We start from the raw sequence: 22596 nt of genomic DNA on the forward strand, positions 1-22596 counted from the left end.
AATTAACCTGAGAAAAAATAACAAATAGAAATAAATATTCCATAGACAAAGAATAATTTCTTCGTACAAAAATTGTCTCGAAAGAAAATGTCTTTTTGCTGTTTTACCTGAATTATTATTTTTTATGGTTTTATTTTTTCATGAGCTATTTCTTCAGGGACTCCTAATATTCAAAATCCTAAATTATCTTAATAATTTAAATTCAACTAGAGGAATGACTGGATAATGATTCTCATATTTTCTTCTCGAAGTACTTGTTTCCTTATTTTCCTTGGAAACATTGAATATCGCTACGCAAGGAGTAAGTACTGGACTGAATTGGAAGAAATGCGTTTACAATAAATAAGCTTTTGTCGTCTATTTCATAAATTTTCAAATATTTTCGTCAACTATATTGGATAATACGGTGCGACTTAATGAGGTAAATTCTGCTGCAAAGTTGATAACATCACTAATTAATTTTTAACCCACTTCAAATTCTCGTCAGAAAAGTATTCGACCGATAGAATATTTTTTTTCGTTTGTTCTCTCAAAATTCGGGTTTTTCTGTCAAATTTACGATGGATTTAACGTGAATAAATCCAAGTCAATTTTCTCTTCCACCAGAACTTGAGCCCATTCTACTGCACCGTACATCACTCACTGAAAAATTGTTCACCTACATTTTCCACATTTCTAAAAGAAATCGCAAGTGTCGAAAAATCGTCACATGTTACATCAAATTTTATCTAAACAACAACAAACGATATCTTTGGATATTAAAAGTATCATTTCCCCCTCGGAATAAATCACAAGTAAAAAAACCATTTCGTCAATAGTATTTCGAAAATAATTCCCATAAAATACATTTCTAAGAAACATGTACTCATACAACCGACAAGAGGTGGTTGTGTACTCACATCAATGACGTTTAACGATTTTTTTTACTAATTCATTTCGACAATTTAAAATCAATTGAAAAATCCCACATTACGTTCATCAACTTTCTTACGTTTAGTCTGACGTCGCAATTATTTGTTTCGTCATTGTCTCGGCGATTCGAGTTATTTTCTAATACATTCATTGATTAAATTCATTATTACGGTTGAACATCAGACGGTTGTTTCGCGAAATATTTTAACGGACGAATCGGCGTGTTTAATGTGAATGTAACGTGTTATTGTTGCTGCACCATTGCTGCCATTTGTCGTTTCCTTCGATCTCACCAATGTCTCTCCATTGCTCTCGCACTCGCAATTAGACTCGAACAGTTCTATCGTAATTATCAACATTTTTTGGTTCGTTTTCACAGTGAAATTTTTATTCGAAGATCAAAGCAAGTGTCTCAAATAAGTATTTGTTAATAAGTATTCGTTTTGAGTTTGAATTCTGAAGTTATAATGATAGGAGTGTGGGATACACTTAAGTAAAATTTTAGTTAAATACTAGATTAAGTACTAAACATTGCAGTATTCAGGATTTATAACCGATGAAAATACTGAATATTGGAATACTTATACATGAAGAACGCTAAATACTAAATATTCGTGTACTCACTACATAAAAGTTTCTCAAGTAACACATAACGTTAGTATTTACTACATGGATTCGTCCTACATAATGAGAAACTTTGTATCTAAATACCTGGTATTGAGTATTTTCAAGAAAAAAAAAAATCTGTATCAGAATTAACTAATAAACTGTGAACTCATGGACTTTTATGATAATTTCTAATTAAAAATGAATCAATGAGCCACTAACGGACTTTTGTGAATAGAGTAATGAGTCTTTAAATTTCAAGATGTTCACGTCCTACTCGATAAATACAGAATCATTTTTAACAATCGAAGAAAATAGTAAAGATGTAGAAAGTCACTTGATCCACTTACTTTGACCCTCACAACCGTAAACTTCGTATCCACGAAAAACGTGGGTTTAAAATTGACAGAAAAACCTTAGAACGTGCATAAACATCAATATTCCTCGATAAAATTGAAAAACCAACACGATATCCAGGTCTTGCACAAACCGTATCACTCGAGTAAGACAATCAAGGCCACAAGTGAATTTTCATAACTAAAGATACCACTAAAAATTAAATAATTCAATTCAGTTTCAAGATAGATTTCTAAAATAATGACAACAGTGTTAGTGAACAACAACAATACACGTGAGATGATATCAATAAAGGAACAAAAAATGTTTCTTTCACTGGAAAAATTTCGAGGGAAAATTACTACCTATTATCAGACAAATGAAAATGGGGGAAAATCGATGCATTGATTACAGATCAGAGATGTGTAGATAACATGCCAACAATAATTTGTGATATATTTCTCTTTCGATATTTAAGTACCAGAGCTGTAACAAAAATCAACTAAATCATCTCAATAAATATACGTAAATAAACTAGAATAAATTTTATATTGAAATTTCAATATTAAAATGGCACACGCACCGGTATTACCTGTTCATCGAACAATACTACTAACAGTCTAACAACATACACTAGTAATTCAACACTTAAGCAATATTACAAACTTAGAAAAGCTTCTAACTTTGGCAGTTTTGCATACACAAATTTCAAATTACGAAGGAAAGAAAGTGGGAATCCCACTGTAAATGGCGAGGACTGCAAGAGATATAATATTTAATAAAAAAAAAGTGTAATTAAGGAACTTTCGCAGTAAGTTTGGAAGGGATAGAGTGGGGGAAAAATGGAGAACCGTCCAAATTCTCCTTTCCCCACCATTTAATTGACTTATCACCCTCCCTTCACCATAAAAAATCTCCCTCTTGCTCGTTCCCTCGATATTCACCACTTCCTTACCCTCCAATATTACATTAATTACCCCATGGACACCACATTAATTAACAATGTGATTATCCCACTACAACTCCACTCAGGAATCGTTGAAATCCTATTTTCCTTAATAATATTCCTGCTCGACTGATTACATAATTAATCAGTCACTCATTCACTAATGAACTATCCTGATGTCCTATTCTGCCCCACCACCCCCATAAACTATTTTCTCCCGGTTTCCCCTCCCAATCCCCTCAATACTCATACCCCAATGAGAAATAATTCAATAACTCTGCGGTAACACCTCCAAACGATAAATAATAAATATCAACAAATATCCGAATTCCAAAAGTTTGCTAGGTTATGATGCAGCAGCACTTACAGCATGTTCTCTTCTTCGTAAGAAGGTCACTGCGATATCTTTGGCTGGCCCTGTGGGCCCTGAGTCTTATCGTATCACTTCCACTGTCAACATCCTCACCGCCACGAGCTGGCAAATCACTTCTGGGCCCCTCAACAACGATCATAACCTCGTCCATCTCATTACTCAACACTTTCTGACTGACAATTTCACAATTTTTCACCTCCACCTGACACTCGTCCTTCTCCGAGTCCAAAGGCAACGTCGAAGTAGTCTCATTCGAGCTGAATCCAGTGGATCCACCCCTTGAGAATCCATCATCAACATCCAGAGTATCCAGCCCACTGTCCTGTGCAGCCGAAACTTTTCCCCCTCTTTTATGAAAATCCGATTGTACATCATCAATATCAAGCTCCAAACTCGAGCCATCACCACTGGTGCCATCTTTACTATCTGATTGTCGATGATAATTTATGTCCAGGCGTTCCTCCTGGGGAGAATGAACCGACGATTCATTAGACTGAAAATTACTGGCGTTTATTATCGCTATTCGTGGAATTATAATTCGACAATTCTGATTGTCATCTGAGCTTGTGTCTGATAAATTCCTCTGGACTATCTCCTCGTGCCAGTGACGCTGCCAGGAGACGTCACTGTTGCACCTGTGCTGACGCATTCCCAACAAATTGCTGTCGTCAGTGTCTGGCCAGGATCGAAGTCGACATTCACTCAAGTCTTTTTTCTTTCTTCTTTCTCTTTCGGCATTTTCATTGATCTGAACAATGAGCTCTAATCGAGACTTGAGGAGGGCAGGTGATACAGCTGAATCCAAACGTTTTACTGCTTCTTTGTGATGTTTTGATGGTTCTGATGATGATGGATCCAGTTCTTGGATTTCACTATCTGTTGGCACTGCAAATGTACTTGGACTAGGACTATCCATGCTGTCCGGTGTATACGGATCATGCTCAATTGGTACAGCGTGCAAAAGCCCCGTTGATGATGATACACGATCATTTGAACGTACACGTGAATAACTAGTTTCACAGCCAGGCAACATTGACAATAATTCGTGATAATTATCGGGCACTTTAAAACACATTTGAGGAAATTTTCCATTACAGCAATTAATCATACCTGCATCCGTGGATAAGATCGCCCGTAGATAGACTGGCTGGAAAAAAAATGAAGATAACGTACATGGAGGAAAATATGTAATCACTTTTTGGGGATTTAGTTCTGTAATTAAGTTAAATGAAGAAGTTACGAATATTTCATGTTGACTGCCTTCATGAGATTATTTTTGTGATTGAAAATGTGATTCGTTACGTCATTGTGGACTGGAGAACCATTTCAGGGGGTTTTGTCTAAAATTTATGGCAACAATAACAACGAAAATTCTAATGAATTTTCCAAGAGCAGGAGCATCAGCTGTTTAATTATTCAATGCCCATATATGAATGTTTAAGTGAATAAATGTATATTTAAATTATAAACTCATGTACAAAGCAAATAATTGTGAAACTCAATTATCTACCAATATTGTTCCTCAATTTACTTGATTACAGAATATTCTCACAGGGTCATCAATAGGATCTCAATCTATTTTATGAATATTTCTAATAAAATATTTCTAGGTTGTTGGGGGAATATCTCTGAGTACACAATATTATTCAAAAATATCAATCATGATGATGATGTCGATGGTGATGTGCATAACACTGGTAAAAGAATATTTTAATTCATAAGCTATGAAGTCCATTGTTAATGAATATAATCAAAAGGGTAAGCAAGCCCCAAATAAACAACACGTGGATTTATCAAAATAAATATATGATAAATAAAAATAATTCAACGGGAGAGAAACAGACAGACAAGTTTCTTAGTACCTTTGAGTGTTTAGAGAATCATTCGAAACTCCAGAAAAACAGGCTGCACAATAATCATTAAAAGAACATTTTGTTTTTAATTGAGATATAAATTATAAAGAAATACGGTGTTGCTATAACCCAGTATTAAAAATTATTTTTACAAATAAATTCTTCGTTTACGAAAGAATTATTAATAGAAGGTAAAAATAATAATAATAAAAATTATTATTATTTATTTATTTATTTATCATTTTTTTAATTAGCATTCGGTGCGACTGGATAAACTGACTTTTTACCTTGTGATCGCCCATGCAAGTGGTCGCTCCGATGATACCATATTCCACGCTATCAGATGATGATATCTATTTCAAACATTTGGCAATTAAGATATTTAATTAATGGTGATTAAATAACAAAATGGATACTGTCTTTTTCATTCTACATAGCAAGTATTCGTCATCATAGATTAGGAAGACCATTTTCTTTCGATCGTTTTGTACGAAAATGAATTTTTTCTTCAGCAGCAATCAATTAAAAAATGATTTTCTCTTTTTACTTACATTTTCCACTAGTGTTTTAGCAGTCGGGCTCAACAGTATTCTATCACACCAAGCAGGTACTCTTGTCTGCATATAATTAGCTCCTTGTTTGATGTCCTCTTCAAATGGATAACTCGGCACAAACTCGATTGGAAATTCAAAGAGCCTCCCCTCGAAGTCCTCCAATTCCCGATCATACTCACGCAACTGGGGCAAATGAATCAGTGATTATTTGATAACAAAGTTTAAGACGAGATAAACTTGGTGGTGAAATAGACATATGAAAATTTAAAAACGTTAAAATATGAAATAGAAATGTTAAAGTCAATATTTACCCATCGACCACTGTTCTCAGCGAATACGTGTCGATGCTCGCAATGGGAAAACTCTTTTTTCCCTAGTGTTAGGATCAGATTCTCTTCATTGTTGCGAAACTGTAATCTAGAAATATTACCCTTACTCGACAGCTTGCTTTCGTGAGTATCTTCGGTAAGTTTCTGTGGAAGTACAGTGAAGTATTGTTAGAAAGGCTTTTTTTAATTTTTGTTAGACAGAGTATAGAAACACAAATCGAGGATAATGAGAAACATTGAAACATGAGACAGATAATAATTTATGAGATAGTGATAATTGCCTGATTGCTTATCAAAACATTAATTTCTTCCGGAGAATTTTATTTTAGTGAAACATCATTTAGTTTTCAATTCGTCCAAGAAATAGTCTCCAATGAAATAATGAAAGAATAGTGAAGATTTTTTTCACAAAAGCGAAGGAAAAGAAAATTGCCAGAAAGCATTTCCGAAATTTTTCCAATTTCAAACACAAAATACTCTCGTTAATTTTTGGTTAATCACGAGCGCAGAAATTAATCATGAGAAAAAGGATAATCTGTATTTATCTTCAAAAATAAACAATTTGCGAAAAACAACATCTCCAGAGAATGTTTTACATTACCTTTATGACACCGGCGGTATCTGTTCGAAAATTAAAATCACCGAATAGAAAATACGGTGCATTTTCATACTCATCATTATGAAATCGTTCGAGGGTGTGTTCAAGTGCCCTCCTCCGGGTTTTGCTATATACTGACGGAAACTAAACATCCAGAATATTCATTCGAGTGAGTTACAATCAAGAAATAGTTGGGCATAACAATATTTTATAAACATTGTTACGCCCAACACTGACCTAAATTATTTGAATTTCTTGGACTTACAGTTTCCATTGCAATAAAGTTACTAGCATCGTGAAACAGGTGAATGTTAATGAGATCAAATACTGTTCCACTGACACTCCATCGTGTACGTAAAAATCCCTTTCTCGACCATTTGCACTCCGGAAAAAAATCCTGAGGGAATTTTGCTTTTTCCTTTGTCGTTACTGCCTCAATGTTGCCGGAATGAACCTCTTTTCCACTCACCGAGATGAATGTGCAGTCTACAAAAATTATATTTTAATTATCCTTGTGTAAAACAATTTCCGCCTCTCTAATAACGTCTCTAAAAGTTCACCTAAAGTAGACGTCCGGGATGTTTTAAAAAAATTATAATTCCTTTTTTATTATCATTTAGCATAAAATTTACAAATGTCAACAGCTCAATTATTTCTCTTTGAAGATGATCCATTTTCCCCCTCCCCGCCTCGATTCATTAATTTACCCGAAGAACGAGACATTAGGTGATAGCGCGAATGAAAGAGATAAAATTATAGTGTTGACAACTGAAAATATTTTGATAAGACCAGTACCTTTGAAATCCCACAATAAAACGTCTTTCAAGGACTCATGAACGAAGTAAAAATTGCCAAGTGCTGTGAAATGCTCGGCCGATGAGAAATCCTCATCCAGATAAACCCTGACTTTATCGAAGAGCCGTAATTCCTCGGAGGACATGAGTAACCTGCAATTAATTCATCTTAATTATTGATTTATGTCTGAGGGGCTGCTTAATAAAGAATTGACCCAATGCTCTGGGTCAGTATTGATTATCACCTTTAAACGATTAAATCGCGCTTTAAAAATCTTTCCCTTCCACGTCTGCTCCGGTAATTTACCGCCGGATAAAAACAACCCTTTGAGAGCGCTCACTCGTGTGTTAAAAAAAAGGACAACCGGCGGTTATCTCATTATTTCTATTTTTACGTTAACGTTTACTCGTGTGTTCAAACTCACGTCCTTTATTTATTCTTTATCATTATAGTTAACTGATAAACGGGAAAAAAACGTGAGTCAAGTCATAAATTGGGAATAAATGGAGCCACATGAACGGAGAGGGCCGCAGTCATTAATCGAGATTACTGGAAGGTTAATTAACTGTAAATTGAATCGATTAATTATTGTTGTAATTATCGATGTAAACAGTCAAAGTCCGAATTAAGGGATTGATTAGACATGACAATGGTTGAAATAATGAAGAATTTTCCAGGTCCGTTTTAACAATTAATTAATTTTATGTCGGGATTTGGACTGCAGTTGTCATATTTTTTTATTAATTATCCTGAGGATATTTAACAATTTATGGACGTAAATCTTGAGTTTGTGTAACATCGAAAAATTCCAGTAGTGATGGCCTTTACTTGAAATAATTTGGATTAAGAAACCTTTCACATATCATCTACTATATTATGAGTATTTTCTTACCTAACAAAGTCTTCGACGTGCCTCATGCTTTGTTCATAATTTTTTCCACCTACTTCCTGGCAGTGCAGCGCTATAAACTTTGGATCCAGTCTCGAAACAGTCTAGACAAAAATTATCTCGATTATTTTTCTGATTAAAAAAATTGAAAACAATGCAATATTCTGCTGAAATGTACTTACGGACAAAAATTCTTCGGTCCATACTTTCAGCATAGTTGCAGGCTAAAAACCACGAACGTATTCAATTAGTTGCATATATGTATCGAGACAGTGAACAAGTAATTAATATTTAGTAGTAATTATTGCCAAGTATGTTGATAATAATTCTCAATATTTTTTAATACAACTCGAATAATTATTTTCACCTGATTTTGAATAGAAATAATTCTGTTGGTTTTTATTTTAACGCAATTGGGACCTTCTGGCCCATTGGGCAATTCTAAGTGTTGAAAGGGCACATTTTTTCTCAATTGTATGACCAAATATATTCATCCAAATGTTTGGAAATTAATCTTCTGTCGAAGATTCCATTGTCTCCGAAGTAATTGTCAATATTTTAAATGAAATTCCTGGAATTATTTGTCCCCCATTAATTAAGAAAAAATCTCCCAATTGAAAGTGCGTTATTTCCACAATTACATGACTGAAAAAATTGGGTCACACACTTGAAACCTTAAACAACAATTAAAAATTCTTGCATCTGATCCAACGATATCATACCTCCTCGAAGATGCTGCCAACATTGGCAGTGATGAGGAGCACAGGTATCCCCGACATGTTTCCACCCCTTGATCAGTTATTCAATGTAAAATAAAGAAATCTCGAATAATTGTCACGACTCCTAAACACGTTCTGGAGACTCCAAACCCTTGAACGACACTGGCACCATGACACCCCTCTCACAGTCACCAAACCCCACCTCGGAGAGGGTGCTGATTAAATTCCAACTGACCACCGGAATGACAATGAACTAGAGTATGCTCGTGAGAATGAAAATTACTAAAGATGTCATTAAAAAATGTCAAAACCTGGGAGGGAAAAAAAAAATGTGAATTCCTTTCACCGACGGATCAACGCCCGGGGGCCACTTGCCACCTGCGGACGTTCTTCCTCGCACTCATCTGAACGTCGACTGACTGTCCACATTATTAATTTTAATACAACAAACCCATAATAATAATGTTATGTATACACGATGGAATAAAAAAAAATGATTCGTTGGGATTCGCTGGTGATTTACGGTAGGGAAGGGACAGTGTTTGTTGCCGTTACTGTTTTATCCTCTTGATGGATAAAAAATATGTACGTGCTTGTTGTCAGTTGGAATATTTGCCGTATTTGATACGTACACTAGTTTATTTTCACCCTTTTATTTTACAATTTGGGGGGAAAAATGTTGATGTTGAGACGGTGTGAAACTGGATGATCGTTGGAGTAAGCCACGCCTACCCGTTTCTCGTACGTCAATAGCCAGTGACGTAGATTCGCCATTTTTTTTCCCCCTTTTTTTAACTTCTTGTATCTCCGTGTTGTCATCAATTTCGAGAATTTCGAGGGAACTGCGAATAAAGGGAGAACAACGGGGGAAGTCCAAACATAACCTCAAAAATTAGAGAACAAAGAGGTGATTTTTGTGAGAGTCAGTGGATTATTCGGTAAAAGCCAGACGAGACTATGGAATTATTAATGGAACTTTTGACTCCTGGGGATCGAAAGCATTCGACAGCACTGGAAAGGTTGGCGCAAGCGCCCGGATGAATTTTGTCACCTCCGTGGGGCTGGGAGCATGTGCTGAAATATTTATTTATTTTTTTTCGTCTGGGATTTGTAGTTTTCGTGGTTAAAAAATGTTGATGTGGATTATTGGCATCTTCCTGGGGTTTTCAGGAACACTGGGGGATAACATCCTGACTTCGAAGGTCTTTGTCATCCCAGTGGGGCCTGAACTGTTCGGTGTCAAAGGTAAAGATACTGTTGACGATGTCCAAGAAATTTGACTGGTTTTTTTCTATTTTTGTAGTGAGACATCAAAGATATGATTTCGGTCCCTTGTCACTCTGTGTTGCTGAACAAATTACTGGGTTTAATTACTAGGTGGATTTTAATGAACAAATATAAAGCACGAAATTCGCCTCTAATTTGATTCATTTCTTTTTCATCAGATGAATCGCCTCAGGGACTGGAATTTTCTTATCAAGCTTCTCTACTCAATTCACCGGATTTACCCCCCTGGATGCATTACACATACAGTGATAAACATCGTCAAGGATTCCTCTACGGAGTTGCCCCAAAAAATCAAGGGAATTTCACGGTAAAATAATTATATTATGTATGAAACATAGATTGACACAGTGACGAAGAAAATATTTGTGTTATCCAAATAATTATTTTTCAGCTTCAAATCGTGGGATTGAGCAAGAAAACCTACAATACTAACTACAAAGTTCTAGAAATGAATGTTCAAGAGAACGAAAATTCACTGAAATACGAAGTTTACTTGAAAATTGATAATCTGAGGATTGAGGATACCTTCAACGTGACAACGAGGGAAGGACTTCTTGACCTTTTCAGGTGATGAATGAAAAATATCAGGCGAACTATTAATCAGGAATATTATATCGTGGAGAATTTTAACGAAATCAAATTTATTTATTTGATTCCAGAAGAGAATTTTGGGTGGAGGCGAGAGATCTCTGCATAACGTACATGGCATCGGCGGTTGAAGAAGGTGCTCGACTGCCACTTGATCCCACCGAACCCGAAGGGTGAGAATTTTTAATCATTCTCTTTTTATAAACTCTTTTATTAATCTGACTATTACAATTTTTCATCAATTAACATATATTCACTTCTAATTTAGTTGTTTTATTCTATTCACGATAATTTACAATTGAGCTGAGTAATAAGCTATGAATACTTTCAACAAATAGTGTTCTAATTATATTCACAGCTTAGTCCTAAACGAGCTTAAGTAATTATCAATTCGGATAAATTACACTCTAAAAATTTTTGTTTCGTTCATCTGTTTCGAAGACGTTGAGATCATCTAAAGGAAGTGTTTTCATTCTAAAACTAGGTCAACTGTCCAAAAACATTAATTATACGTTTTTCCTGATGTAAATTTGCCACGATTTGTTCAATACCAGAACAATATTTTTTCCACTCCTCAATTTGCTTCATTACGAAAATGTTACCGTCTCCCTTAGATTGGAACATGTTTCTCAGCTGAGAACTGAGTCCACTAAATTAATTTTACAATTTCGGAATTTTTATCTTGACATTTGATTACTCAATACCGAGTGGAAAAACAACCACAACAGTCGCTCCAATCATTTCCTAATTTCTACGTAATTAAGTTCAAATCTATAAACAGATGCGATAGGACGGTTCCTGTGACCTAAGTCATGTGAATCACACTTCCTTTCGTTGACGTCATTTGTTATCGGTTAACGACAAAATACGTACGTGTATACGAGTTTCTATAATTACATACCCTTATAAATACGTCTAAAGTTATGTTACAAAAATAAAATTATCCTGAGACGTCTGTGCGCTCTTCGATGAGCTGTTGTCTTCGTGTTTTCAACTCCGTTGACAATTCACCGCCAACTTTTTCGATTAAACAATCGAACACTCGCGATACATTCATCGACCTTATTCTTACTCGGCATATTGGGCAGCTGGGCTTTTTTGTTTTTTTACTCCACGAGGATATGCAGTACTCGCAGAATGTGTGACTGCAGTTTAAGGATGTAGGATTGATGAAGATTTCAGAGCATATGCTGCAGGATAATTGTTCGTCAATAATACTTGTAATTTTGTTACGAAGATGATTATCAGCCTCAGCCTGACTCCCTGACTCATTTAGATTTATCAGGTTTCCCGTCTCTGCAAGATATAAAAACATATATTTGGGGTTCTGGGGGTGAACATATCAAGTATGTGAAGGAACCCGTGAGGGTGAGGGAACACCCTCAGGGTGTTTCAATAGAAAACAAAATTTTTAAACTCATAAATAATCAAGGGAAGGAATGAGTAAATATTTACGTTTTGCTTGGAGTTTGGCAACAAGATCGGATTTCTCCTTGAGTGCTTCCTTAGTCGCTTTCAATGTACCCTCAGTCTTTTCCAATTGCGTCACAAGAAATTCGTTCTTATTCTCCAATTTGTCCTGTCTACCTTTCGCCTTCTTCATCATACCCTTCAGTATAGTCGACCACCTGGTCTGATACCGGCGTGTCCACTGTTCCATCTTCGCTCCAATTATGTCCTCCGCCTGTCTATCATTTATATCAGATCGGCTTTCAATTTTTTTAGCTTGTTCAAAGACCTGGGCATTGAATTCCTGTAGGTCGTCAGCCATTTCCGATACGTAAAAATTATACGTCTCCTCCAACATTCTCACCATTTGGTTTGCCGAATCCAAAGCACTAACCAAACTGTTCATTCTCTCGACAGCGGTAAAATCATTCTCAGCATCTCGTCTCTGCAAACATTCCTCCAGGAGTAATTTCAATGCTTTTTGCTCATTTTTCTTAGCGGCAAGGTCGTCCCCCAATTCTTTCTTTTTTAGCTCTTGAAATTCCGTTAATGTTCGAATCTTCGGGAGATTGGCGTTTGGAAGTGTCTCATCCAATCGTCGTCTCTTCGCTGGTATTTCGTCTCTGAATCTGTAGGTGAAGAAATATTTGTGATCTCCAACTACTGAAAATTGCACAACATCTGCGAGATCTATAGGTTTGACGACATTTTGGGTCAATAATACTCCATTCAAAAGTGTTCCGTTGACACTCAAATTTTTTATGGTCCACTCATTATTTTCATTGCATTCCAGTATACAATGCTGACGGGATATGGCCATGTGGCATATGACGTTGTCATTCTCACGAGCTCGTCCAATTGTGAACTAAAAAATTATGAGAAAATGATAATTGATTATATTTTCAAAAATTATATATTTGAAATATTAATGGCTATTTCATCACCCGAGTCCCCCCCCCCCCCAAGATTCATGGCATGATCTATTGGTCATAGGTCATAATTTATCTAATGGTCAGGATTTAATATTGAAATGACATCTCAGTCAATTCTGGGGAAAAATAATCACAATAAAAATTTTTTCCCGTAAATCCCCCAGAGTCCACCTTTTATTTCTCACCCTGCAATTAGGGATGAGGGAACATCCCTCCTAATTGCTCACCACCATGTACCTGTAGTCGATATCTGTACATGTGCTCCAAAGAATAATGCACAAGAAAAATTTTCGTCACAAGCTCATGGCCAGAGTAAAAACAATATTTTTTCTATTTCAAAATAGCAATCATGACTAGTGATTCAGAAACCAAATAGCATCATTGAAGCAGATAATGGAGGATGAAGTCCCCATTTTACCCCATGATTGCTCCACCTGGCCCCCAACAAAGTGCTTTTTGCTTAACCTCCAAACAAAATGGAAAACTGCGATTTTATCCAATTCAACTAATTATTTGGGTTCTTTGTCCACATTGTCCCACCCTACCCCATGAACGTCTGCTGAAGTCAATCGACTTCGTTGAATAATCGGTAAAATTCCCAATTTGTACTATTTGTATTTGTCATTTACCTGATTCTTGGTCACGTGTATATTATCAATATTTGCATTGTTTCTATCAAATTTTTGGAGCACTGGTATTAAATCGTGTACCAATGCTCGTGGGTTAGGTGTTCCTGATCCACTGGCCTCCATTTTCACCAAAAATATCACCTATCAAATATCAGATATCAACACGATACACTGCTCCGTCTCGTGGCATCAGAGCCGTCGGAATGGGAAGAATGTTTGGGGGTAAACAAATTTCGATGACACTCTGGCCCTCTAGTGTCAAGTTCGATAAATAATTGCAAGAAGGGCGTATGTGTAAAGTGATTTTGAAACTTCTAGATATGGGGAAGTTATAGCAATTACTCTTCTGGACTGCAATAATCTAATAAGGAAACATTCCATCTGCGAATTACTGTATCACTCAGTAATCGAATTAAAAAATTTCTGATTTTTCTAAAAAAATAAGTTGCTGTTCAAATCAACCCCTGGACACACCGTAAATACCAAAAATGAAAGGACAAAATGAGAAAGAAAGTCTTCAAATAGAAATTCCAATTTAATTGCAAAAAATGTAATTAATTTTAGTTTAATTTTTTTATCCACTACTTTAGCTCATTCGGTTGACTATTTTTAGGGTAGTTTTGAAGCTGGGTAGCTCTGCACCTTTTTCCGAAATTCTTATGAAGCTCGCGGAGGAGGTGAAGCCCTTGAGAAAAAAACTTCCATGTCCCAAAGAGTACAAACGCACTACGAAGGAAATGCTGTTCAGGGAGGCACATTTTTACTTGGACTGGTGTTCATTCAGACTCGTAAGCAACAATTTATCCAACATTTTCATGGGAAAGATATTTTTTTTTTAATTATAATTAGAAATAATAAATCATGAAATCAGTGGACAATTTTCCACGTTCTATCGCACTGAACCCATTTAGATCTCTGAGAATGAAAGTCAACATCAAGAAAGTGCTCGACGTGGCTCCAGTATGAACGTCATCGGTAGACAACCTGAGCATGCAGAATGGCGATGGGCAAGGCCTAAAAAATCCGCAATTCCAACTCGAAGTTATCTGAAAGAAATTGTTACCACTGTTTTCGTTCCCACACTTGTACTATTGGTATTGGCACTTCTGTTGAGCACAACGTTCTGTCTTCACCACGAGAAAGCGTAAGAAGGAAATGCATATTGTTTGTCGAGTGAACAATAATTATTTTATTAATTTATTTTACAATTTTTCGTCAATTGCCTGAACATTTCATAAATTTTTATTATTTTGTAGGGTAGATCCAGAATCGAATGAATATTTTAATGAGCTCTTTAATATTTTTAAACGAAATAGAGATCGAAGTGGTAACTCCACGAGGTAATTTATCGTATTATTTTTCGTTCTCTTCACTATATCTTATCCTAAAATATATTTTGTCGTGGTACTGCGTGAGCATCACGTACCCGATTATCCAACCCCCTGGGTATAATTCCAAGACCACCAGAGACCCTTATCTCACGTTCACTGAATTGAATCATGATTTTCTCTCATTGACCTGTTATCATTCAAAAAGTTTTATTTTAAACTTCACAACATTTACTTTGAAAGTGACAAGAGGGAGCTAACACCAGTGGAGGGTGTAGGAAATAATGGAGTTCAGATGGTGCAGTATGCACCATCGGAGAGAGAAACCTTGAGATCACTTTCAGCTCAGCCTTCGAGCCCCAGTGACTCATTATTGAGGAGCCCAAGGTGAGTATATTGGAAAATAAATCATGATAAAATTAAAATAATTTTCATTCCTCTATTAATAATCAGTGATTAATTTGGACTATCGTGTTAGAGTGTCTGTGGAACGTGGTAATCCATACGTGCGACCCAATCCTCCACCGTACACAGGACCAGGCAATTTGTAATTATTTTGAAATTTACTTTAATGAATCTGAAGAATTCCAGGAATTTTTCTCTGGAGTTTTATTTAATTGATTCGTTCACAAAATTTCTAAGGCTCCACCGTACCTTTTCTTCTTCAGGGGGACACTGAGGGTTGACTTCTGACTACACGAGGAGCCAGCCAAAACGTGGTTTTGCTGATAATCAAGTCGCTCTAACTTATTAGGCAATTGGAAGATCGATTATTAAATTTTAATATAATCAACTCAGTAAAAATTTCAATACAAGTTTGTAGCGTCTCTGAGTTCGCGAATCATTAGGACTGGCTCCAGAATCATAGAAACTGAAGGAATAAATTATTCATATCATCGAATATAACGAATTCAATTATTTAAGACATTTTTATTGTAACATTCGACTTGACATTTCTATTGGGATGTAGAGCATGTATTGTAGGTGATCAATAAATAATTGACTGATCTTGGAACTTGTTATTTTTCATTTCAATATATCGAATGAAATCCCATATTTTTTTTCTACAAATATTTCAGTACAAAAACCAACAAATAATGGGTCAAACAAACATTTGCATCTTAGGGTTGTATGATTTTTTATTAAAAGAAAGCTTAATAAACATTTTGGAAATACAGTTTCTCCTTTTTGATGAACGTCTAGGCCCTCTAGACGGTAAAATCGTACTTCTCAAACGCACGTTTAGATCTTGAACCCTAACCTCACTTCCTCCCAATTCGTCCAAATATTATCCCTCAAAGATGCAGTGAGAGTGTTTAAAATAGTTGACAAGTGTTGAAATTCCCCAAAACCCCCAAATCAACCCAAAATTAGTTCAGATCAATGAAAAATGTTCCCAGCAAAACGTTTAATGTCGGAACTTGTGGCACGGGGTGGTCCTTTGATTGCACCACGGATTCTATCAAGGTATTGATTGCACCAGAAGTCAAAAACTTGCATAATGAGCATCCAAAAGTCTGTAAAAATGATGATTTTTCCACTGATTACATAATATTCAGCATCATCCCCCAAAAAATCCAACATGTTAGCTTTTCGCCGTTATTTCCACTAGATTTTGATGGTTATTCCAATATCTAAAATAAATGATAGAAATAAACAAAGAAGAACTCTTTGATAAAATCACATATTTATGTTCTTAGTCCCATTCAGATCTGTATACATTCCTCACAGACATAAATTAACAGAAAAAAAACCCAATGCAAAAACCATTCGTTAGCTCGCCATCAATTTGTCACTAGCACAGACGATTCTCCAACTAGAATTCCAATTGTCCTCTCTCTTGCATTCAGATTACTGCCATCAGTGATTGTCCAGTCCCGAGGTAAGAAAAGCGACGTCAAAGATCCAAATTCGTTGTTCCATCCGATCCCAGTGCAGCCGACCTCCGACGACATAAACGTCGGTGCCCAGATAACTGGTGGCTCCCTGAAGAAGTCCGATCTCCAGAGAATTCTCTCAAGTTTCTTCCAACGAAAAGAAATAACAGATTTATCCCGAGACTACGGTCTGGATCACGATCTCCAACAGCAGGCCTTCAATAATTTTCGTAAGTACTGCCTGGCCACTGATACCCTCCCCGTGGACCTTCACGTCGTCATCTCGGACATTCTCCAGGGGGCAGGTCACGTAACCGACATATTCCCTTATTTTATTCGTCATGCGAAGGAAATTTTTCCCCACCTTGAGTGCATGGACGATCTGAAGAAAATATCTGATCTTCGAACACCGGCTAATTGGTATCCCTTGGCAAGATCAATCACCAGGAAGATTATTTTCCACGCTGGGCCCACCAACAGTGGAAAAACTTATCACGCTCTGGAGAGATTTAGAACAGCTAAGAGTGGACTCTACTGTGGACCACTGAAACTTCTAGCAACTGAGGTCTTCAGGAAAACTAACGACCTGGGTACACCGTGTGATTTAGTCACTGGTGAGGAAAGACTATACGCAAGAGGTGAAGCACAACCAGCTGAGCACGTGTCCTGTACAGTGGAGATGGCGCGTATTAGTTTACCATGTGAAGTAGCTGTCATTGATGAGATTCAATTGCTCAAGGATTATGGGAGAGGATGGGCCTGGACACGGGCGCTGCTTGGAATTCCGGCAAATGAAATTCACTTGTGCGGAGAAGCCGGAGCTATACCTTTGGTTCAAGCTCTGTGCACCACGACTGGAGAAGACGTGGAAATCAGACGATACAAACGTCTGACGGAATTGCAAATCGAGAACGATGCAGTGAGAAATTTGAAGAATATTCAACCTGGAGATTGCATTGTGTGCTTCAGTAAAAATGACATTTACACAGTGTCAAGAGAACTCGAGGCTCTGGGAATTGAAGTGGCGGTTATTTATGGTGGACTTCCACCAAACACAAAGTTAGGTCAAGCTGCCAAATTCAACGATGCCAACCATTCGTGCAAGGTCATGGTGGCAACTGACGCTATAGGAATGGGTCTCAATCTACACATCAGACGAGTGATCTTCTACTCCATGATAAAGCCAACGGTGAACGAAAAAGGTGAGAAGGAGATGGACAAAATATCGGTGTCATCCGCTCTACAAATAGCAGGTCGTGCTGGTCGTTACGGTACCCAATGGGACAAGGGTTTTGTTACAACATTTAAACCCGAGGATCTTCCCCTGCTGAAGTCGATACTCAGTCAAACACCAGAGCCGATTGTTCAAGCTGGTCTTCATCCAACCGCCGATCAAATCGAACTCTACGCATATCATCTTCCAAAGGCCGCCCTATCCAATCTCATGGACATATTCGTGTCGTTGTGTACAGTCGATGATTCCCTGTACTTCATGTGCAAAGTAGATGATTTTAAATTTTTAGCAGACATGATTCAGCACGTTCCCCTCCCACTGAGAGCGAGATACGTTTTTTGTTGTGCTCCAATCAACAACAAAGTTCCCTTTCCCTGCACAATGTTCCTTAAATTTGCCAGACAGTACAGCAAGAACGAGCCCATAACATTCAACTGGCTGTGCCAGCAAATAGGATGGCCCTTTCAACCACCCCAGAGAATAATTGATCTAGTTCACCTGGAGGCAGTTTTCGATGTACTAGATCTCTACCTGTGGCTCAGCTACAGATTTATGGATCTTTTTCCTGATACAAATATCGTCAGAGACGTTCAGAAGGAACTCGATGCCATCATTCAGGAGGGAATCGTACAGCTGACAAAATTACTCAGAAATTCGGAGACTGGTGTGAGCAGTGGAGCTGCATCAGTGGTGGACGAAGATAATTTTGCAATAACTACGCAGAAGAATAAATATTACAGAGAATCGGGTGAGGGCATTGGCAGGGGTAAATTGACGGAGAGATTACTATCGCAGGGACTGTTGACACCTTCTATGCTCCAGGAGCTCCAGAAGGAGTGGACAGAGCAGGGACAGAAGGGAAAGCCCATTGTGAAGAAAATTGGAAAAGGAAGAAAATGGAAATGACAGTTAAATTTCAAACTTATTTTTTAAACGTAAGGAAGATGTACATACTTTAGGATTAAATGAATTTATAATTTATGTTAGGTGGATTTTTTTTCTATCGCTGCTGAGAAACCAGTGACAAACCCAGTAGTAAGGGGGTAAAATGGTTCGACTAGGTTTTCTCATAACAATAAACTCCTGAACACTTTATGGATCCGTTGCAAAAACGATTTCAGTCTTGGAAGAAGTTTGCTAATTATTTTTTTAAATAAATAAAATCAACAACACCAACTTTCTTTTGGCTCTCCTCTAAAAATTGCCCCCTCCCATTTGAACCGTCTTACCCCTTCGCCACCGAATTACTGAGAAACAAATTTCGCAACATTTTAACCAATTCATTTGCGACAAAACAAACAAGAGGGAATAAATTTTCATGAAATATTGAAACTAAACATTTTTTTTCCCTATCTCAAATATCTTTATCAACTTACAGATATAAAAAGAATTTATAAATAAGACTTTTACCTCTGCGCTACACCAATCGTGTTAAATTTATTTTCATTAATTCAACTTCATTATTGCGTTGTGGTCGATTTCACGTTGACTCAGTCTCATCAGTCATCTCACTAACATTGAAGGGCTCGACTGAGCGTTGAAATAATTTGTAAAACTGCGTGTCTGTCTTGATCTGATGGAGATAGCGTCTCATCATTTTAATAGTTGGTAAATTCATGAATTTATTGATGAGGAGATATTTGTAAGTTCTTGGTGACTGAATGTAGAGTAACAGCGACAAGAATGTCCACGTCTCTGAAAAATTACTTGTCTGTTGTGACGATGCCTTCAGACACTCGGTCATCATTATCTTCTGAATCTTGGGAATTTTCAATGTTTCCAAAAGACTTATCAGTGTTTTTTGTTCGTCTTCGCGTCTCTCCAATAATTGGCCCTCAAGATTGACCTTCACAGCCGCAATTCGTTGATTTTTCCTAGACATTTTGGCTAATAATTTGTGCAGTACGAATATCGTTCTATCTTTTTTTAATGATTCTACTGATTCCGATGTTTGCGAGGGCTTCTTCAGTTTTCGTCCTCTCGGTGAGCCAGTTAATGTACTGCACTTGGAGCAACGAGACGTTCCATTATTTATTAGTATTGGACAGCTTATGTGACGCCATTTGAAGCCGTCCCGGAAGGCAAGTGTGCTATCAATATCTTCGGCGTTGATTTTTTCGGATGATCCTGGCAGAAAAATGCAATTATTGTGATGGTTACGATTTTATTTTCAATCGAATGTTAACCATAACCGAAAAAATCCTGTAACTCACCTTCACAAACAGTTCTCTGATGAAACTCATCGATAATATCCTCCACATCCATGAGCGACTGTATCTTCACCTGTTTTCCCTCTCTCAGTAAATTATGCAATCTGGGATTAATTTCCCTCCCCGCAGCTGAGCACCTGACGATCATATCACTCATCAAAAATATTTGTTTCTCAGTGTAGGGTAATCCACTCTTCATCATTGTCGTGAAAGCATAAATGACCGTTGTCCCACGACCTTTTGAAATAACCACCGAGGACCAACCCCTAGGAAGAGGCACTTCGGTGTACACGTCGAGTAAATCCTCAAATAGCATACCATCCTCTAGTTCTTCAGTCCTCTGACTCGTGTCAAGAGGATCGTCCATCTCCATGGGAACATCATCGACGTCTCCCAGATTGTTCTCGTCAACTTCCTGAGACAACTCCTTGTCACCGTCAACGCATTCCCAGATATCCACAGAGCCCTCGCCCTCATCTCCAGAGCCATCGAGTTTTGCCAGGGAAAATTCTTCCATTCTTTCTTTGGCAGTTGTCTCCTCAATTTCTTCTTCAATACAATCTGTCCTGCAGTTTAGATCTTCAATATAAATAATTTGTGAATCGTCACTAGCTTTAAGGTATATTGTGTTTGTGTTCTCTGCAAGATCTTCGTGAATAATTTCCAAAACCTGATTCTGCTGTCCACTGTCCATCATCATGTCAACAACCTCATCCTGAAGGCTCTCACCAACATCTGTACTCGAATAATCTTCAATCTCTTGATGTTCCTCTCGAATGTTGCTCTTCAGAAACCCCTGATTGTCGTCGCAAGTGTAAGTGATGATGTTGTCGTCACGTGGAATGAGAAAAAATTCTTCCTTCTCGTCAGCAAACGTCGCTGGACGTTTGTCTGAAGTCACCCCTGTTTTGTTCACCTCGAAGTCCTCCATATCGTCTTCCTGATTGGTCTGCATGTTGTTCATTGCTTCGCAGCTGGTGGTGGGTATTGCACCGGGTCTTAAACGACATTTTTTGTATTTTATCTGAAAATCAAAACGACATTGAGTGGTGGAATATGTGGATTTTTGTTCTCACAAAATATTTAACAGTACAACAGGATGTTTTTAACTATCACAGAAAAACATTTCAGAATTTTCTCTAGATGTACTTTTCTCTTCTTGTGTAAACAAATTAAATAAATAAAAGATCCACCAGTTGGCACGTCGTGGGAAGAAACAAGTGGCAATGACTGTGTTTGTAATTCTATGCACTTTTTTTGTCAATAAAAATCTTCTCAATTTAAGTTCTTTTTTTACTTACTGTAACAACATGAGGTGGTACACCGCTGACCCAGTGTGTTACGATATCACTCGGTAAAAAATGTCTGCTGCATACATAAGTATCATCATTGACAGTGTAATTCTCGATGGCAATGGCCTCTTGCCATTTTTTCCTGGTCTCTATATCCTTTGGGGCTGAGAAAAAGCTGTATGAATTTTTGTAGTTTGTTTCCTTACACAGCACACACTTTCGTGTCATTTTCAGAACTCGAGGTCTTCTGTTGTAAAAAAAACTCAGTGTCTTTTTCAGTTGTCACTCGTTACACACATTCAGCTCTCCATTTTTCAGTTATTCTGACAATATTTGTTTTTATCCAAGAATATATATGATAATCACAATAAGTCAACTTCTGAATGTGATGGCCCAACCAATTATACTTCTCCACAACTCTTAATTTCTCTGATGATCCGTAGCCTGTGATCATTCCTTAATGTCACTCTTATCTGTATTGACCAGAAAAAAATATGGGGAGACAACGGTCTAAATTATTTCGGGAAAATAATGAAGCAGACGCTGAAGATCAAACGATTGTTCAGAAAATTGAGGTTATGTTAGTGCTGAAGGAGGGAAGGAGTAAGGTATGATTCAGCCAGGTAATCTCAAGTGAAAAACAGGGGACAAGGTCTCGCAAGCGCCACGAGGGCGCGCGGCGATCACTTTCACCTTCCCCTTAACTCCTGGTCATCCCCACTCTTCTAAGCTGTTCGGCGCAGAGATTATTTCTTAAAATGCAAAATGATTTTAAAGAGTACGGAAAAATGTGAAAAAATTCTTTACAAGGAAGAAAATAAAGGAAAAACACAAAAATAATGAGAATCATTGTTATTTTT

The 22596-nt window shown here is 37.1% G+C and overlaps 5 protein-coding genes across 17 annotated transcripts; 2 read left to right on the plus strand and 3 right to left on the minus strand.

Annotated features, from left to right (window-relative positions):
* Positions 1-101: 101 nt before the first annotated feature.
* On the minus strand, positions 102-9588 carry 5ptasei (Inositol polyphosphate-5-phosphatase type I). 7 transcript variants are annotated; one of them, XM_064137372.1, is made up of 12 exons: positions 8914-9588; positions 8374-8415; positions 8195-8295; positions 7303-7454; positions 6773-6993; positions 6511-6651; positions 5892-6053; positions 5578-5763; positions 5314-5379; positions 5036-5078; positions 4284-4320; positions 1152-1252 (listed from the first exon to the last, which is right to left on the minus strand). In XM_064137372.1, the coding sequence occupies exons 1-10, from the start codon at positions 8968-8970 to the stop codon at positions 5046-5048; spliced, it is 1161 nt and encodes a 386-aa protein (XP_063993442.1). In that variant the 5' UTR covers positions 8971-9588; the 3' UTR covers positions 1152-1252; positions 4284-4320; positions 5036-5045. The 7 variants fall into 7 exon arrangements, with proteins under 7 accessions (XP_063993441.1, XP_063993439.1, XP_063993442.1 ...); XM_064137373.1 differs by lacking the exon at positions 1152-1252 and adding an exon at positions 4143-4183; XM_064137371.1 differs by lacking the exon at positions 5036-5078 and having other exon boundaries at positions 102-1252.
* Positions 9589-9768: 180 nt separating this feature from the next.
* Positions 9769-16138, plus strand: LOC135171085 (alpha-sarcoglycan). Of its 5 annotated transcripts, XM_064137397.1 has the most exons (11): positions 9769-9929; positions 10025-10155; positions 10356-10504; positions 10589-10764; positions 10857-10958; positions 14409-14583; positions 14707-14939; positions 15052-15135; positions 15367-15510; positions 15602-15670; positions 15792-16138. In XM_064137397.1, the coding sequence occupies exons 2-11, from the start codon at positions 10041-10043 to the stop codon at positions 15814-15816; spliced, it is 1272 nt and encodes a 423-aa protein (XP_063993467.1). In that variant the 5' UTR covers positions 9769-9929; positions 10025-10040; the 3' UTR covers positions 15817-16138. The 5 variants fall into 5 exon arrangements, 4 of the variants coding, with proteins under 4 accessions (XP_063993467.1, XP_063993466.1, XP_063993468.1 ...); XR_010300478.1 differs by having other exon boundaries at positions 9778-10155; positions 15577-15670; XM_064137396.1 differs by having other exon boundaries at positions 9778-10155.
* On the minus strand, positions 10966-14378 carry LOC135171083 (E3 ubiquitin-protein ligase rnf8-B-like). Its single transcript, XM_064137394.1, has 3 exons — positions 13796-14378; positions 12241-13099; positions 10966-12081 (listed from the first exon to the last, which is right to left on the minus strand). The coding sequence occupies exons 1-3, from the start codon at positions 13916-13918 to the stop codon at positions 11726-11728; spliced, it is 1338 nt and encodes a 445-aa protein (XP_063993464.1). The 5' UTR covers positions 13919-14378; the 3' UTR covers positions 10966-11725.
* Positions 16139-16446: 308 nt separating the features above from the next.
* On the plus strand, positions 16447-19215 carry LOC135171073 (ATP-dependent RNA helicase SUV3 homolog, mitochondrial). The gene is made up of 2 exons (XM_064137374.1): positions 16447-16590; positions 16974-19215. Exons 1-2 carry the CDS (start codon positions 16514-16516, stop codon positions 19138-19140), a joined length of 2244 nt encoding a protein of 747 aa, XP_063993444.1. The 5' UTR covers positions 16447-16513; the 3' UTR covers positions 19141-19215.
* LOC135171079 (uncharacterized) lies at positions 16501-22364 on the minus strand. 3 transcript variants are annotated; one of them, XR_010300477.1, is made up of 4 exons: positions 21746-22364; positions 20448-21468; positions 19645-20361; positions 16501-16640 (listed from the first exon to the last, which is right to left on the minus strand). XR_010300477.1 is itself a non-coding variant. In XM_064137389.1 (3 exons), the coding sequence occupies exons 1-3, from the start codon at positions 21962-21964 to the stop codon at positions 19715-19717; spliced, it is 1887 nt and encodes a 628-aa protein (XP_063993459.1). In that variant the 5' UTR covers positions 21965-22364; the 3' UTR covers positions 19144-19714. The 3 variants fall into 3 exon arrangements, 1 of the variants encoding a protein (XP_063993459.1); XR_010300476.1 differs by lacking the exon at positions 16501-16640 and adding an exon at positions 18811-18949; XM_064137389.1 differs by lacking the exon at positions 16501-16640 and having other exon boundaries at positions 19144-20361.
* Between the last annotated feature and the right edge of the window lie 232 nt (positions 22365-22596).

Source organism: Diachasmimorpha longicaudata, chromosome 18, assembly GCF_034640455.1.
Source record: "Diachasmimorpha longicaudata isolate KC_UGA_2023 chromosome 18, iyDiaLong2, whole genome shotgun sequence".
Lineage (NCBI taxonomy): Eukaryota > Metazoa > Arthropoda > Insecta > Hymenoptera > Braconidae > Diachasmimorpha > Diachasmimorpha longicaudata.

Bases quoted from the DNA above. Each gene is read 5' to 3' on its own strand.
- 5ptasei (XM_064137367.1), bottom strand. From the start codon at position 8,970: ATGTCGGGGATACCTGTGCTCCTCATCACTGCCAATGTTGGCAGCATC. The intron at 8,296-8,373 runs GTAAGTACATTT...ATTTTTGTCTAG, and splicing joins GGACCGAAGAATTTTTGTCC to ACTGTTTCGAGACTGGATCC. The intron at 4,321-5,313 runs GTAAAAAGTCAG...TTTTTTTTCCAG, and splicing joins CTTGCATGGGCGATCACAAG to CCAGTCTATCTACGGGCGAT.
- LOC135171085 (XM_064137397.1), top strand. From the start codon at position 10,041: ATGTTGATGTGGATTATTGGCATCTTCCTGGGGTTTTCAGGAACACTG. The intron at 10,959-14,408 runs GTGAGAATTTTT...GACTATTTTTAG, and splicing joins GATCCCACCGAACCCGAAGG to GGTAGTTTTGAAGCTGGGTA. The intron at 15,136-15,366 runs GTAATTTATCGT...TTACTTTGAAAG, and splicing joins CGAAGTGGTAACTCCACGAG to TGACAAGAGGGAGCTAACAC.
- LOC135171083 (XM_064137394.1), bottom strand. From the start codon at position 13,918: ATGGAGGCCAGTGGATCAGGAACACCTAACCCACGAGCATTGGTACAC. The intron at 13,100-13,795 runs GTAAATGACAAA...ATAATTTTTTAG, and splicing joins TACACGTGACCAAGAATCAG to TTCACAATTGGACGAGCTCG. The intron at 12,082-12,240 runs GTAAATATTTAC...TATATCTTGCAG, and splicing joins TGCCAAACTCCAAGCAAAAC to AGACGGGAAACCTGATAAAT.
- LOC135171073 (XM_064137374.1), top strand. From the start codon at position 16,514: ATGTTCCCAGCAAAACGTTTAATGTCGGAACTTGTGGCACGGGGTGGT. The intron at 16,591-16,973 runs GTATTGATTGCA...TCTTGCATTCAG, and splicing joins GCACCACGGATTCTATCAAG to ATTACTGCCATCAGTGATTG.
- LOC135171079 (XM_064137389.1), bottom strand. From the start codon at position 21,964: ATGACACGAAAGTGTGTGCTGTGTAAGGAAACAAACTACAAAAATTCA. The intron at 21,469-21,745 runs GTAAGTAAAAAA...TTTGATTTTCAG, and splicing joins TACCACCTCATGTTGTTACA to ATAAAATACAAAAAATGTCG. The intron at 20,362-20,447 runs GTGAGTTACAGG...TTTTTCTGCCAG, and splicing joins TCAGAGAACTGTTTGTGAAG to GATCATCCGAAAAAATCAAC.